Genomic DNA, 15,498 nt, shown 5'->3' on the forward strand with positions numbered 1-15,498 from the left:
ATGTGCAGGATGTCGTTCAAGGTGAGGCGCGGGGATGCTCCGCTCGGACGGATTTGGGGACTGCCTGAGTTTTTATTGGTTTGGGGTTTTGGGGTTTTTTTGGGGTTATTTTTAAGGCTAAACGAAGGGATTCTGGGGGAGCGGGGAGGGAACAGATTCGGCCTTCCCGGGCTGGGGGTGTCCCGGGGGTGCTTCAGCGGCAGCTGAGATGGAGCGGCTGGAGCTGCTGCTGCTGCTCTCCCCAGCCGGCAGCCCGCAGGATGCCGCTCTCAGCGTTACATAAACCGCTGGGCTCCAGGAAGCTTTGTGGTGGCCTTTGGGTGGCCCCAGGCTCAGAGCCGGGGGGGATGATGCAGTCGGGAGCCTCCTCTTCACTTTCCTGATGGCCTCTCTGCCAGCGCTGGTTGTGTAATGATTAGGAAGCAGAGCTGCTTGTCCCTGCCTGCTCCTCAGGCTGTGGTGGCCGCTGGAGCCAGGCTGCTTCCTCCCTTTAGCTGCATGGCATTCCTGTCACTTTTTCTACTTATTCACCCCAAAGCATGCGAGATCCCCTGCAATGCATCTCTGAGCAGGCTGAGACAGGGTTAATAACTGTTGTTGTTGTCGCTGCTCATCGTTATTCACAGTCGCGTATCGATGGTGAGCTGGAGGAGAGGAGAGCTTTTGTGGTGAGGGTAATCAAAGCCACAGAGCAAACACAGGACAAAACAAAGTAATGATGGCTGGGCTCCGTGATCTGAAAGGTCTTTTCCATCCAAAATGATTCTGTGATTCTAAGAGCACCTTGCACAAAGGGGAGCAAGCAGCAATTGCTTGATGCTCACAGCCAATGTTTGTACCAGATGGACATCTGCCCCTTGGTTAGGCACTTGCTGGGTGCTGTGCTTCCCTTTCTCTTATTGACCACCAGCCCTGTGCCAGTTCTTTGCTCTGCAGAGTGACCTGGCCAGGCTGGATCCAAGGCTGATGTCAGCTGTATGAGACCTAACCAGGCCAAGTGCTGAGTCCTGCACTTGGGTCACAGCAACCTCATGAACACCCCAGGCTTGGGGGCAGAGTGGCTGCAGAATGCCCAGCAGAGAAGGAGCTGGGGGTGCTGGGTGACAGCAGCTGAAGAGGAGCCAGGGGGTGCCCAGGTGGGGCAAGAAGGCCACCAGCAGCCTGGCCTGGAGCAGCAATGGTGTGGGGCAGCAGGAGCAGGGCAGGGATTGTCCTCCTGTGCTGGGCACTGGGGAGGCCACAGCTTGAGTGCTGGGGTCAGTTTTGGGCTCCTCACTCCCAGAAGGACATTGAGAGTCTGGAGCAGGTCCAGAGAAGGGCAACCAAGCTGGGGAAGGGTCTGGGGAAGAGGGCTGGGGAGGAGTAGCTGAGGGAGCTGGGGGTGTTGAGTGTGGAGAAGAGGAGGCTGAGGGAGACCTCATTGCTCTCTGCAGCTCCCTGAGAGGAGGCTGCAGGGAGCTGGGGGTTGAGCTCTGCTCCCTAGGCTCAGGTGATAGAAGGAGAGGAAATGGCCTGGAGTTGTGCCAGGGGAGGTTTAAGTTGGAGAGGAGGCAAAATGTCTTTGCTGCCAGAGTGGTCAGGGCTTGGCAGAGGCTGCCCAGGGAGGTGGTGGAGTCCCCATCCTGGAGGTGTTCCAGAGAGCTGTGGCCATGGCCCCTGGGGCCATGGTTTGGTGGCCATGGTGGGGCTGGGTGGATGTTGGACTGGAGGATCTCAGAGGCTTTTCCTACTGAAACAATTCTGTGATTCAGTTCCATGATTCATCCTGTTTGTGTTGCCTGGCTTTGTTGGATGTTTGTTTCCTGTCCTTGCCTCTCACTCCTGCTTGTGTGTCTCTCCACCAGCACTGTGGGTGCCATGGTGGCAGTGGGTGTCTGCTTTGGTGGTCCCATGGCTGGTTTCCAGCTGCAGTTACAGCCCTGGTGTGGCAGGGAGCAGGGCGCCTTTGCTCACAGCACAGCTCAGCCTTACACAGGGTAGTGAAATCTCTGTGCTCATCCTCCTTTTGGTCCTGCACCAGTCTCACATCTGCTCTTTTTATCTTACTCTTGGTCTCTACTGTCCCTCCATTCTCTCTCTGAGGTTTTTCCCACCTTCATTTCCCACAAGCACCCACCCTAAGTGATGCTAGTCCCATAGTATCATAGTGTCATAGTATCAGTCAGAGTTGGAAGGGACCACAAGGATCATCCAGTTCCAACCCCCCTGCCATGGGCAGGGACACCCCACACTAGATCAGGCTGCCCAGAGCCTCATCCAGCCTGGGCTTAAACCCCTCCAGGGACAGGGCCCCAACCACCTCCCTGGACAACCCATTCCAGGGCTCCACCACTCTCATGGGGAAGAACTTCCTCCTCCCCTCCAGCCTCAATCTCCCCACCTCCAGCTTCATTCCATTCCCCCTAGTCCTATCACTGCCTGAGATCCTGAGCAGTTCCCTCCCCAGCCTTCTTGGAGCCCCCTTCAGATCCTGGAAGGCCACAACTAGGTCTCATGGCTGTGCCAACCACTTCTTGCCACCTCCCTCTTTTTAGGCCTCCTTTGTGTTTTGCCTTGTCCTTCAGCTCTTGTTTTCTCTTCTGGCACTACCAGCTCCTTTGCTGTGCCCTGTTTCTCACTTTCCCCAGGTCCTGCAGCCCCTGCCTCCCCCCTGCTTTCTCTCTGTGTCTTTTTTCACTTGGCAATTTCTCTCTCTCTCTCTGCAGTCTGTGGACTTACCCTGGCCTGCAGTTGTCTCTCTTTGCTGTGTGTCTTCATGTTTTCCATCTTCTTGTCCCACCTACCCATGGGCTATTGTTTCCCTTTCTCACTGCCCATGAATATCCTCTCTTCTTCTGCCTGTCTAAACTTGCACTTCTATCTTGAACTACCCTTTCTTCTTCAGTCAAGATCCTTTATGAAGGATGTGTTGCTCTCTAATGAAGTCCTCTCACTCCCCTCCCAGGTCCCACTAACATTCTCTGTTGTGCTTCATCCTGATTTCCAGTTCTTAGCCTTTTGAATCCTTTCCCCCTTTCCCTTAGGCCTGGTTTGGGAACCTGAGAAAGAGAAATGTATTTGCCTGGGGTTTAACAGGGCAAGGAACAAGCCACCAGGCCAGTGGGCTCTTTCTCCCCCTCTTTCCTTTTGCCTATTGCCTTTTTCCTTTCATCTTATCATAGAATCATAGATTCATAGAATGGGTTGGGTTGGAAGGACCTCAAAGCTCATCCAGTTCCAACCCCCTGCCATGGGCAGGGACACCTCCCACCAGCACAGCTTGATCAAGGCCTCATCCAGCCTGGCCTGGAACACCTCCAGGAAGGGGACATCTACAAATGGAACACTGGAACAGGCTGCTCAGGGAGGTGGTTGGGGCCACATCCCTGGATATATTCAGAGTGAGGCTAGACAGGGCTCTGGGCAACCTGATCTAGTTGGGGGGTGTCCCTGCTGAGTGCAGAGGGGTTGGGCTGGCTGAGCTTTGGAGGTCTCTTCCAACCCCAAAGCATTCTATGGACAACCAGCTGCAGTGGTGCTCAAGATGCCTGGGTAAGAGCCTCACTCTTCCTCTTTAGTGGTTACCCAGCTGTGCCCTGCCTCTCCCCTGCAGATGAGAAGTCAAAGGTAGGGCAAGCAGCGAGAGCTGCTGATCACAGCATTCAGAGGGCACTTTACCCCTGGATATTTCTCAGATGACACACTCAGGCAGCTGATCAGCTTTTCTTTTCTCCTGTGTCCCTGCAGAGGAGCGGCCACACTGTGTTCAGAACAGCTCTCCTTCTCTGGGCCACTTTGAAGGGCAGTGATTTCACATGACAGCCGTACAGCTTGAAATACAACATCAGCTGTTCATCTTTGGGGCTCTCCTGTAAAAGCAAATCACCAGCTGAAATGAACAGCACAGCCAGGATGTGAAACAATGCTTCAGAGCTCTGGATCAAGTGGAGGAAATTGCATCCTGCCAGTTGCTGATGCTGGAGCAAATGGCAGAGCGAAATGTCCCATCTCCAGCAAAGCCATTAGCTAATCACTCTTCCAAGCAGTGATTCTGTCCTGTTCCCAGACTGCCAGTGCTGAGGATCAGCTGTTTAGCTCAAGGAGGCTTTAGGGGCAGAGCAGCTTTAGAATGAGAATTGCCTGGAGATGGTATCCTATTAATCTCTTCAACTTCAAGAAGCATCTGATGAGCCAGGACTGGATTCACAACAAGAGCAGGCAAGGCTTATGTCACATCCTGCAGTTTAAAACCCATTTCTTGCTCACAAAATAATTCAATTGGCCATATTATGAATCCCAAAGTAGTGTCTTACATCTCCCTTAGCAGTGATGTCAGCACTGCTGGCACACTGTGCTGGGTTAGGAACTGGCTGGAGGCTGAGCCCAGAGAGTGGTGGTGAATGGTGCCCACAGCCAGCCTGGCAGCCAGGCACCAGTGGTGTGCCCCAGGGAGCAGTGCTGGGCCCCAGCCTGTTCAATATCCTTATTGATGATTTGGAGGAGAGGACTGAGTCCATCAGCAGTAAATCTACAGATGACAGCAAGCTGGGGGCAGGAGTTGATCTGCTGGAGGGTAGAGAGGCTCTGCAGAGGGACCTTGCCAGGCTGGGCAGATGGGCAGAGGCCAAGGGCAGGAGATTGAACACATCCAAGTGCCAGGGGCTGCACATTGGCCACAGCAACCCCAGGCAGTGCTACAGGCTGGGGTCAGAGTGGCTGAGAGCAGCCAGGCAGAGAGGGACCTGGGGGGTGCTGGTCGATGGTAGGATGAACATGAGCCTGCAGTGTGCCCAGGCAGCCAAGAGGGCTAAGGGCATCCTGGCCTGCATCAGGAAGAGTGTGGCCAGCAGGAGCAGGGAGGTCATTCTGCCCCTGTACACTGCACTGGTTAGGCCACACCTTGAGTCCTGTGTCCAGTTCTGGGCTCCTCAGGCTAGGAAAGAGGTTGAGCTGCTGGAAGGTGTCCAGAGAAGGGCAAGAAAGCTGGGGGAGGGGTCTGGAGCACAGCCCTGTGAGGAGAGGCTGAGGGAGCTGGGGTTGCTTAGCCTGGAGAAGAGGAGGCTCAGGGGAGACCTTCTTGCTCTCTCCAACTCCCTGAAGGGAGGTTGTAGCCAGGTGGGGGGTTGGTCTCTTCTCCCAGGCAAGCAGCACCAGAACAAGAGGACACAGTCTGAAGCTGTGCCAGGGGAGGTTTAGGCTGGAGGTGAGGAGAAAGTTCCTCCCTGAGAGAGTTGTTAGCCATTGGGATGTGCTGCCCAGGGAGGTGGTGAAGTCCCCCATCATTGGAGGTGATCAGGAGAAGACTTGACAGGGTGCTTGGTAGCCATGGGTTAGTTGATTAGGGTGGTATTGGATGATAGGTTGGAAAAAATGATCTTGAAGATCTCTTCCAACCTGGTCTGGTCTCTTCTCTTCTCTTCTCTTCTCTTCTCTTCTCTTCTCTTCTCTTCTCTTCTCTTCTCTTCTCTTCTCTTCTCTTCTCTTCTCTTCTCTTCTCTTCTCTTCTCTTCTCTTCTCTTCTCTCTTCTCTTCCTCTTCTCTTCTCTTCTCTTCTCTTCTCTTCTCTTCTCTTCTCTTCTCTTCTCTTCTCTTCTCTTCTCTTCTCTTCTGTTCTATCCCCTGAGAACAAAGAGTTTGTATAATGCCTTGGTTTGAAAGCAGGAGAGGAATTGCCCACATGGCCTCAGTGAGGCTGCCCTTGTAGGGACATTGTAAGGATGACTCTGCACATTTCATTAATCTGAGACAAAACAATTCAGATCTGTGCTTGCTGCTGGTATCTAATCAGCTCCTGGCTGATGGGCTGAGTGTGCTGTAAGCTTGGGTACAAGGAATCCCCAGCACGTGAGGGGAAGTACTGACAGCAGTCATTCCAAACTGGGTCAAAAGCACTGCTGGGGAAAATTTGACTCCATGTCACACAATCTCACAACCACAGCATGGGAGGGGCTGGAAGGGACCTCTGAAGATCATCAAGTCCAACCCCCCTGCCAGAGCAGGGTCACCCAGGGCAGGTCACACAGGAACACATCCAGGTGGGCCTTGAAATCTCCAGAGGAGGAGACTCCACAACCTCTCTGGGCAGCCTGCTCCAGGGTTGTGTCACCCTCACAGTCAAGAAGTTCCTCCTCATGATTAGATGGAACTTCCTAAGGTCAGGTTTGCAGCCCAGAAATCCAATCAGATCCTGGGCTGCAGCAGGAGAAGTGTGGCCAGCAGGGCAAGGGAGGTGATTCTCCCCCTCTGCTCAGCTCTGGGGAGACCCCACCTGGAGTCCTGCCTCCAGTTCTGGAGCCCCTATGACAAGAGGGATCTGGAGGGGCTGGAAGGTGTCCAGAGCAGGGCCAGGAGGAGGAGCAGAGGGCTGGAGCACCTCTCCTGTGAGGACAGACTGAAGGAGTTCAGTCTGGAGAAGAGAAGGCTCCCAGGTGACCTCATTGTGGCCTTCCAGGATCTGAAGGGGGCTCCAAGAAGGCTGGGGAGGGACTGCTCAGGATCTCAGGCAGTGCTAGGACTAGGGGGAATGGAATGAAGCTGGAGGTGGGGAGATTGATGCTGGAGTGGAGGAGGAAGTTCTTCCCCATGAGAGTGGTGAAGCCCTGGAATGGGTTGTGCAGGGAGGTGGTTGGGGCCCTGTCCCTGGAGGTGTTTAAGGCCAGGCTGGATGAGGCTGTGGCCAGGCTGATCTAGTGTGGGGTGTCCCTGCCCATGGCAGGGGGGTTGGAACTGGATGATCCTTGTGGTCCCTTCCAACCCTGACTGATACTATGATACTATGGGACTAGCATCACTTAGGGTGGGTGCTTGTGGGAAATGAAGGTGGGAAAAACCTCAGAGAGAGAATGGAGGGACAGTAGAGACAAGAGTAAGATAAAAAGAGCAGATGTGAGACTGGTGCAGGACCAAAAGGAGGATGAGCACAGAGATTTCACTACCCTGTGTAAGGCTGAGCTGTGCTGTGAGCAAAGGCACCCTGCTCCCTGCCACACCAGGGCTGTAACTGCAGCTGGAAACCACCCATGGGACCACCAAAGCAGACACACTGCCACCATGGCTACAACCTCCCTTCAGGGAGTTGCAGAGAGCAAGAAGGTCTCCCCTGAGCCTCCTCTTCTCCAGGCTAAGCAACCCCAGCTCCCTCAGCCTCTCCTCACAGGGCTCTGCTCCAGACCCCTCCCCAGCTTTCTTGCCCTTCTCTGGACACCTTCCAGCAGCTCAACATCTTTCCCTAACCTGAGGAGCCCAGAACTGGACACAGGACTCAAGGTGTGGCCTCAGCAGTGCTGAGCACAGGGCACAAGGACTTCCCTGCTCCTGCTGGCCACACTCTTCCTGATGCAGGCCAGGTAGTGGCACCAGTGCTGTTCAATATCTTTGTAGGTGACCTGGACAGTGGGATCCAGGCACCCTCACATGCCTGCAGATGGCACCAAGCTGTGTGTCCCAGCTGACACACTGGAGGGAAGGGATCCATCCAGATGGACGTGGACAGGCTGCAGAGGGGGGCCCCAGCTGACCCCATGAAGCCAGGGGGTTTGCTTTCCAGTAAATCCTGCCTGTGGCACAGAATCAGAGTTCATAGTATCATAGAATGGTTTGGGTTGGAAGGGACCTTAGAGATTGTAAGTTCCAACCCCCTACCCAGCAGCACAGCTTGCTCAAGGCCTCATCCAGCCTGGCCTGGAACACCTCCAGGGAGGAGGCAGCCACAGGCTCCCTGGGCAGCCTGTGCCAGAGTCTCACCACCCTCACTGCAAACAATTTCATTCTCATCTCCATTCTCAGTCTCTCCTCTCCCAGCTCAAAGCCATTCTCCCTCATCCTATCACTCCCAGCCCTTGTCACAAGTCCCTCCCCAGCTCTCCTGGAGCCCTTCACGTACTGGAAGGCTGCTATGAAGTCTCCCCAGAACCTTCTCTTCTCCAGGCTGAACAGCCCCAACTCTCCCAGCCTGGCCCCACAGGGGAGGTTCTGCAGCCTCTGATCATCTTGGTGGCCTCCTGTAGAGCCTCTCCAGCAGCTCCAGGCCCTTCTTGTGCTGGGGGCCCCAGAGCTGGAGGCAGTGCTGCAGGTGGGGGCTGAGCAGAGCAGAGCAGAGGGGCAGAATCCCCTCCCTGTGCTGCTGCTCTCCCTGCTCTGGCTGCAGCTCAGCACTCAGCTGGCACTGGGCTGCCAGGGACCAGTGCTGGCTCCTGGGGAGTTTGTCACCAGCTGACACCCCCAAGGCCTTCTCTGCCAAATTGCTCTTGAGCCACTCCATACCCAGCCTGGATCTGTGCTTGGGATTGCCCTGACCCAGGTGCAGGATCTTGCCCTTAGCCTTGATCAACTTCATGAGGTTGGCCTGGGCTCACCCCTCCAGCCTGTCAGGAGGCAGCAGGGGCAGACTGGACTCCTTAACTGCACAAAGAGGTTTTTTAGCTCCCTTTCCCTGCTCTGGTTTGGAAAGAGCAGCAGCCTAGGCTGAAACCTGCCTGGCCTGACTGCAGAATCATTTCAGCTGGAAGAGACCTCCACGACCACGGAGTCCAACCTGCAGCCTGGGAGCAGCCTGTCCCCAGGGGCTCTGTGTGTGCCTGTGCAGTGTGCCTGAGGAAGTGTCTGATTTGTGCTCTTGTTTTTTGTGCTCCCCAGAAGGAAACCCCTCTGGCCAACGCTGCCTTTTGGGCTGCAAGGAAAGGAAACCTGGCTCTCCTGCAGCTGCTGCTGAACAGCGGGCGAGTGGACGTGGACTGCAAGGACAGCGTATGCACAGCCCTGCCTCTGCACCCCTCCCCTCAGCCTGCTCACCATGGGGGTGCCTGGCACCTGGCAGCTGAGAGTCTTATGGCACTTAGGGCTGATTTCAAACCTCCTCCTGTCAGGAAGCAAGTTGGGAACCCGAGACAGAATCGTTCAGGTCGGCGGCAAGGGGATAGGAACTCGCCGGCGCTCTAAAGGCTGTCTGAGAGAGGTGCTGCTGGCTCTGACATCAGCAACACAGATCCCAGCCCCTCAGGCTTCTCTTTGCAAGGCAGTGTCAATGTAGTAATAGATCATGGGGAAGAGCCAAGACCAGGTAGCAATGAGTCTGTCAGCTAGCAGACCTCCTGAGAGAGAGCGAGCTGCTAGCCTCCCAACTCTGCCTCCCCAAGCCCAGTACCTCCTGCACATGGCACTGCAGCAATAGGTGATGGGGAAGAGCCAGCTCAGCCAAGGCCAGGTAGCAATGAGTCTGTCAGCAAGCAGACCTCCTCATAATCAGAGCTGCTAGCCTCCCAACTCAGCCTCCATCAGCCCAGTACCTCCTGCACATGGCACTGTAGCAATAGATGATGGGGAAGAGCCAACTCAGCCAAGGCCAGGTAGCAATGAGTCTGTCAGCAAGCAGACCTCCTGAGAGAGAGCGAGCTGCTAGCCCCCCAACTCTGCCTCCCCCAGCCCAGTACCTCCTGCACATGGCACTGCAGCAATAGATGATGGGGAAGAGCCAACTCAGCCAAAGCCAGGTAGCAATGAGTCTGTCAGCAGACCTCCTCATAATCAGAGCTGCTAGCCTCCCAACTCTGCCTCCCCCAGCCCAGTACCTCCTGCCCTTGGCACACACAGGGAGGTTCAGTCAGAATGCCAAGCAAAGAGAAGCCCAGAGGTGTGGCAGATGGATCCCATGGGCATTTCCTCACTGCAGCTGACAAGGGGAGAGTTAGGTGTGAGTTTAGACATGGGGGAAGTCAGGTGTGGGTTTAGACATGAGGGAAGTCAGGTGTGGGTTCAGACATGGGGGAAGTCAGGTGTGGGTTCAGACATGGGGGGAAGTCAGGTGTGGGTTTAGACATGGGGGAGGTCAGGTGTGGGTTCAGACATGGGGGAAGTCAGGTGTGGGTTCAGACATGAGGGAAGTCAGGTGTGGGTTTAGACATGGGGGAAGTCAGGTGTGGGTTTAGACATGGGGGAAGTCAGGTGTGGGTTCAGACATGGGAGAAGTCAGGTGGGAGTTTAGACATGGGAGAAGTCAGGTGTGGGTTCAGACATGGGAGAAGTCAGGTGTGGGTTCAGACATGGGGGAAGTCAGGTGTGGGTTTAGACATGGGAGAAGTCAGGTGGGAGTTTAGACATGGGAGAAGTCAGGTGTGGGTTCAGACATGGGAGAAGTCAGGTGTGGGTTCAGACATGGGAGAAGTCAGGTGGGAGTTTAGACATGGGAGAAGTCAGGTGTGGGTTCAGACATGGGAGAAGTCAGGTGTGGGTTCAGACATGGGGGAAGTCAGGTGTGGGTTTAGACATGGGGGAAGTCAGGTGTGGGTTTAGACATGAGGGAAGTCAGGTGTGGGTTCAGACATGGGGGAAGTCAGGTGTGGGTTCAGACATGGGAGAAGTCAGGTGTGGGTTTAGACATGAGGGAAGTCAGGTGTGGGTTCAGACATGGGGGAAGTCAGGTGTGGGTCTATACATGGGGGAAGTCAAGTGTGGGTTCAGACATGGGGGAAGTCAGGTGTGGGTTCAGACATGGGGGAAGTCAGGTGTGGGTCTATACATGGGGGAAGTCAAGTGTGGGTTCAGACATGGGGGAAGTCAGGTGTGGGTTCAGACACGGGCTGAAAGCACAGACAGGATGTATCTTGCTGTTCTGCCCACAGCTTATGGAGAGATGCTTGAGTGCACCAGGTTATGGCACAGAGGAGGGGCAAACAAGGCTGAGAAGTGATTCTGCTGCTTTGCTCTGCTCTGGTGAGACCTCACCTGGAGTACTGTGTCCAGGCCTAGAGCCCTCAATATAGGAAGGACATGGACATGATGGAGAAGATCCAGAGGAGGCCACAAAAGTTGTCAGGGGGTTGGAAGAGCTCTGCTGTGAGGCCAGGCTGAGGGAGCTGGGGGTGTTCAGCCTGGAGAGGAGAAGGCTCTGGGGAGACCTAACAGCAGCCTGCCAGGACCTGAAGGGGCTACAGGAAGGATGGAGAGAGACTGTTTGCAAAGGCCTGCAGGGACAGGCCCAGGGGCAATGGCTTCAAAGTAGAGCAGAGCAGATTGAGATTGGCTGTGAGGAACAAGTTCTGCACCAGGAGGCTGCTGGAACACTGCAGCAGGTTGCCCAGGGAGGTGGTTGAGGCTCCATCCCTGCAGATATTCAAGGAGAGGCTGGACAGGGCTCTGGGCAACCTGATCCAGTGGAGGATGTCCCTGCTGCCTGCATTGGGGTTGGACTGGCTGAGCTTTGGAGGACCCAAGGATCCTGGGCAGTAAGCTTGAAATGCTGATAAGTTTTCCTATGACCTCAGGCTTCCTTTCAGCTTTTCAGGAGGGCTGCTGTCTCTCCCAGGCAGCTGGAGCTGTCTGCTGAAGGTACTGACCTGTTTCTCCTTCCTCCCAGCTTGGCACAACAGCTCTGATGGTAGCCTCTTACTATGGCCACACAGACTGTGTACGGGAGCTGGTCTTGCAAGGAGCAGACATCAACCTGCAGAGAGAGGTAGGAGAGGCTCTGCCTTCACCCAGGCATTGGGGCAGTGTCTGTGGGTTTCTCACCTCTGACAGGGGCTGGCTGTTGCTTGTTGCCAGCTGCTCCTTTGCTGTGCAGTGTGTGTGTGTACACACAGGGTCTGCTCTCCTGAGCCAGGGAGTCAGATGGCTGGAGCTGGTCACAGATGCCAGGGGGGCATTAAAAACACTGCATCCACCACTGCCAGCACACCTGCTGGGTGAGGGGCAGTCATGGCTGGGATGCAGCTCCTAAGGTGGCAGCATTTATGCATCTGTGGTTTACAGCTCCCTGGGTGGGAGCAGTGCTAAGGGGAAGGAATTCACCTTTTGCTTTGCAGAGCCTGGTCATTAAAACCCCCTGGAATGGATGCCATGGCCAGCCTGCAGGTTGTTCTGACTGGAGAAGCTTTGGAGTTGCTGCCTCTTAGTCTGAGCCAACTCATCCCCACCAATCCCCTCCACCCTTCCTGCATCCCTGCTTTGCATTCAGGCCATCCCTTGCACCCTGACACCCTGGCTGGTGGAAGAGAAAGCAGTGCCTGGTTTTGGGGTGTCTCAGAGTGGAACAGATTTGCTCTTTCACCTCTTGCAAAAGGGGCAAAAGAAAAACTCTCCCACAAAGGGCAGGACAGGATTGGAAAGTTGGAATGGAAATGCTGCTCACAACGACACAAAGCAGATAAAACACACCAAAAACCCACAGCCTGGGCTTACACAGAGCCCCTCTGAGCCAAAGCTTTCACAGACCTCCCTCTAAACCAGGCCAACAAAGCCAAGCCTCCCACCAAGCCTCCTGACCCTCCACACCACACCACTGTGATGCAGCTAAAACTCAGCTTGGCAGCTCCAGGCCCCAGTTAGGCAGCTCCAGTCCCAATTAGGCAGCTCCAGGTCCCCATTAGTCAGCTCCAGGTCCCCATTAGGCAGTTCCAGGCCCCAATTAGTCAGCTCCAGGTCCCCATTAGACAGCTCCAGGCCCCAATTAGATAGCTCCAGGTCCCAATGAGGCAGCTCCAGATCCCCATTAGACAGTTCCAGGTCCCCATTAGGCAGCTCCAGGCCCTAATTAGGCAGCTCCAGGTCCCAATTTGGCAGCTCCATGTCCCATTTAGGCAGCTCCAGGTCCTCATTGGGCAGCTCCATGTCCCCATTAGGCAGCTCCAGGTCCCAATTAGACAGCTCCAGGCCCCAATTAGGCAGCTCCAGTCCCAGTTAGGCAGCTCCAGGTCCCAATGAGGCAGCTCCAGGTCCCAATTAGGCAGCTCCAGGCCCCCATTAGGCAGCTCCAGTCCCAATTAGGCAGCTTCAGGTCCCAATTAGGCAGCTCCAGGTCCCCATTAGACAGCTCCAGGTCCCAATTAGGCAGGTCCAAGTCCCCATTTGCCAGTTCCAGGTCCCAATGAGGCAGCTCCAGGTCCCAATTAGACAGCTCCAGGTCCCCATTAGGCAGCTCCAGTCCCAGTTAGGAAGCTCCAGGCCCAATTAGGCAGCTCCAGGCCCCAATTAGGCAGCTCCAGGTCCCCATTTGCAAGTTCCAGGCCGCAATTAGGCAGCTCCAGGCCCCCATCAGGCAGCTCCAGGCCCCCATTAGGCAGCTCCAGGCCCCAATGAGGCAGCTCCAGGCCCTAATGAGGCAGCTCCGGGTCCCAATTAGACAGCTCCAGGCCCCAATTAGGCAGCTCCAGGACCTAATGAGGCAGCTCCGGGTCCCAATTAGACAGCTCCAGGCCCCAATTAGGCAGCTCCAGGACCCAATTAGGCAGCTCCAGGCCCCCATTAGGCAGTTCCAGGCCCTAATTAGGCAGCTCCAGGCCCCCATTAGGCAGCTCCAGGTTCCCATTAGGCATCTCCAGGCCCCAATTAGGCAGCTCCAGGCCCCAAATAGTCAACTCCAGTCCCAATTAGGCAGCTCCAGGTTCCCATTAGTCAGCTCCAGGTCCCAATTTGGTAGGTCCAAGTCCCCATTTGCCAGCTCCAGGACCCAATTAGGCAGCTCCTGGCCCCAATTAGACAGCTCCAGGACCCCATTAGGCAGCTCCAGGTCCCAATTAGGCAGCTCCAGGCCTAATTGGCAGCATTGCCAAGGCTGACACCAGGTTTTCCCCACAAGAGAGAAGAGGCTGTGCATCCTCCTGGGAGGAGAGGAGGGAGGGAGAAGGGAAGCAAAGTGAAACTGCAGCCAGTTTCATAGGGCTGCAGGACTCATGGGAATGAAATGCACTTCCCAGTCCACCTCCTGGAGGTCTGTAGTAACTTTGGTGGGTTGAAATTCACCACCACCACTCCCCCAGCATCAACATTGCCAGGCCAGCTCAACTGGCAGCAAATGGAAGCTGCATTTACCAGCAACAACTACAATCTGCAATGCAGAGGTACGAAATACCCAGGGGTTCCAATGTGTACAGGGATTTACAGTTAACAAGCAGCACAAGTACCCCCCTTTGGTCAAAGACCAGGGGAAGCTACTTAGCTTCTCCCTCCTTGCCTCCCCCTGCCCCTTCTGTGCAAAAGGGAGAAGAGGCAGAAGCAGAGAAGTTAATCCCAGTCAGAATGCAGAATTAACCAGGTTGGAAAAGACCTTTGAGATCATGGAGCCCAACTTATCACCCAGCACCATCTGATCAACTCAACCATGGCACCAAGTGTCATGCCAGCATAGCATAGCATAGCCAGCATGGATTTAGGAAGGGCAGGTCCTGCCTGACCAACCTGATCTCCTTCCATGCCCAGGTGACTGCCTGGTGGCTGTGGGGCAGGCTGTGGATGTGGTCTGCCTGGACTGCAGCAAGGCCTTTGACACTGTCCCCACAGCAAACTCCTGGCCAAGCTGTCAGCCCCTGGCTGGGACAGCAGCTCTGTGAGCTGGGTTAGGAACTGGCTGGAGGCTGAGCCCAGAGAGTGGTGGTGAATGGTGCCACAGCCAGCTGGCAGCCAGGCACCAGTGGTGTGCCCCAGGGATCAAGCTGGGGTCAGAGTGGCTGAGAGCAGCCAGGCAGAGAGGGACCTGGGGGTGCTGGTCAATGGTAGGTTGAACATGAGCCAGCAGTGTGCCCAGGGGGCCAAGAAGGCCAAGGGCATCCTGGCCTGCATCAGGAAGAGTGTGGCCAGCAGGAGCAGGGAAGTCCTTGTGCCCTGTGCTCAGCACTGCTGAGGCCACACCTTGAGTCCTGTGTCCAGTTCTGGGCTCCTCAGTTTCAGAAGGACATTGAGAGACTTGAAGGTGTCCAGAGAAGGGCAACAAGGCTGGGGAGGGGTCTGGAGCACAGCCCTGTGAGGAGAGGCTGAGGGAGCTGGGGTTGCTTAGCCTGGAGAGGAAGAGACTCAGAGGTGACCTTATTGCTCTCTCCAACTCCTTGAAGGGAGGTTGTAGCCAGGTGGGGGTCTCTTCTTCCAGGCAAGCAGCACCAGAACAAGAGGACACAGTCTCAAGCTGTGCCAGGGGAGGTTCAGGCTGGAGGTTAGGAAGAAGTTCTACACAGAGAGAGTGATTGCCCATTGGAATGGGCTGCCTGGGGAGGTGGTGGAGTCACCATCCCTGGAGGTGTTCAGGAGGAGACTTGATGGGGTGCTTGGTGCCATGGTTTACTTGATTAGGTGGTGTTGGATGATAGGTTGGACACGATGATCTTGAAGGTCTCTTCCAATCTGGTCTGGTCTATTCTTTTCTATTCTATTCTATTCTATTCTATTCTATTCTATTCTATTCTATTCTATTCTATTCTATTCTATTCTATTCTGTCTGACACAGCTGGTGTCCTCTGGAGGCCTCACAGCCTGTCCTCCCAGCTGATCATGATGGGAGCTGTGTAAGCCTCTGTCAAGTGTCTGGTGTGGTTTGGGGGGGTGAAGGTTTAACCTGTTTGTTTTTTTCCTTCCAGTCAGGTGCAACTCCTCTCTTCTTTGCTGCACAGCAAGGCCACAACGATGTGGTGAAGTTTCTCTTTCAGTTTGGAGCCTCCACTGAGTATAAGAACAAAGTAAGTAAGAGGATGGCTCTGGATTTGCATGCTGAGAAGCTCTGGGGATCCTGGCTCTTGATTCTGCTCCCATGGCAGCAGG

General features: G+C 55.1%; 1 protein-coding gene across 1 annotated transcript in view; it reads left to right on the forward strand.

The window, feature by feature from the left end:
- ANKRD29 (ankyrin repeat domain 29) overlaps positions 1 to 15,498 on the forward strand; it is a 41,454-nt gene continuing 25,956 nt past the window's right edge. The window contains exons 1-4 of the mRNA XM_068165479.1: positions 1 to 21; positions 8,614 to 8,724; positions 11,330 to 11,428; positions 15,318 to 15,416. Of these exons, the coding sequence (XP_068021580.1) occupies positions 1 to 21; positions 8,614 to 8,724; positions 11,330 to 11,428; positions 15,318 to 15,416 (330 nt within the window). The remainder of the gene's footprint in view (positions 22 to 8,613; positions 8,725 to 11,329; positions 11,429 to 15,317; positions 15,417 to 15,498) is intronic.

This window comes from Melanerpes formicivorus, unplaced genomic scaffold (assembly GCF_026170545.1).
Source record: "Melanerpes formicivorus ecotype bairdi unplaced genomic scaffold, bMelFor1.0.p_v2 SCAF_89, whole genome shotgun sequence".
NCBI classification, from domain to species: Eukaryota; Metazoa; Chordata; class Aves; order Piciformes; family Picidae; genus Melanerpes; species Melanerpes formicivorus.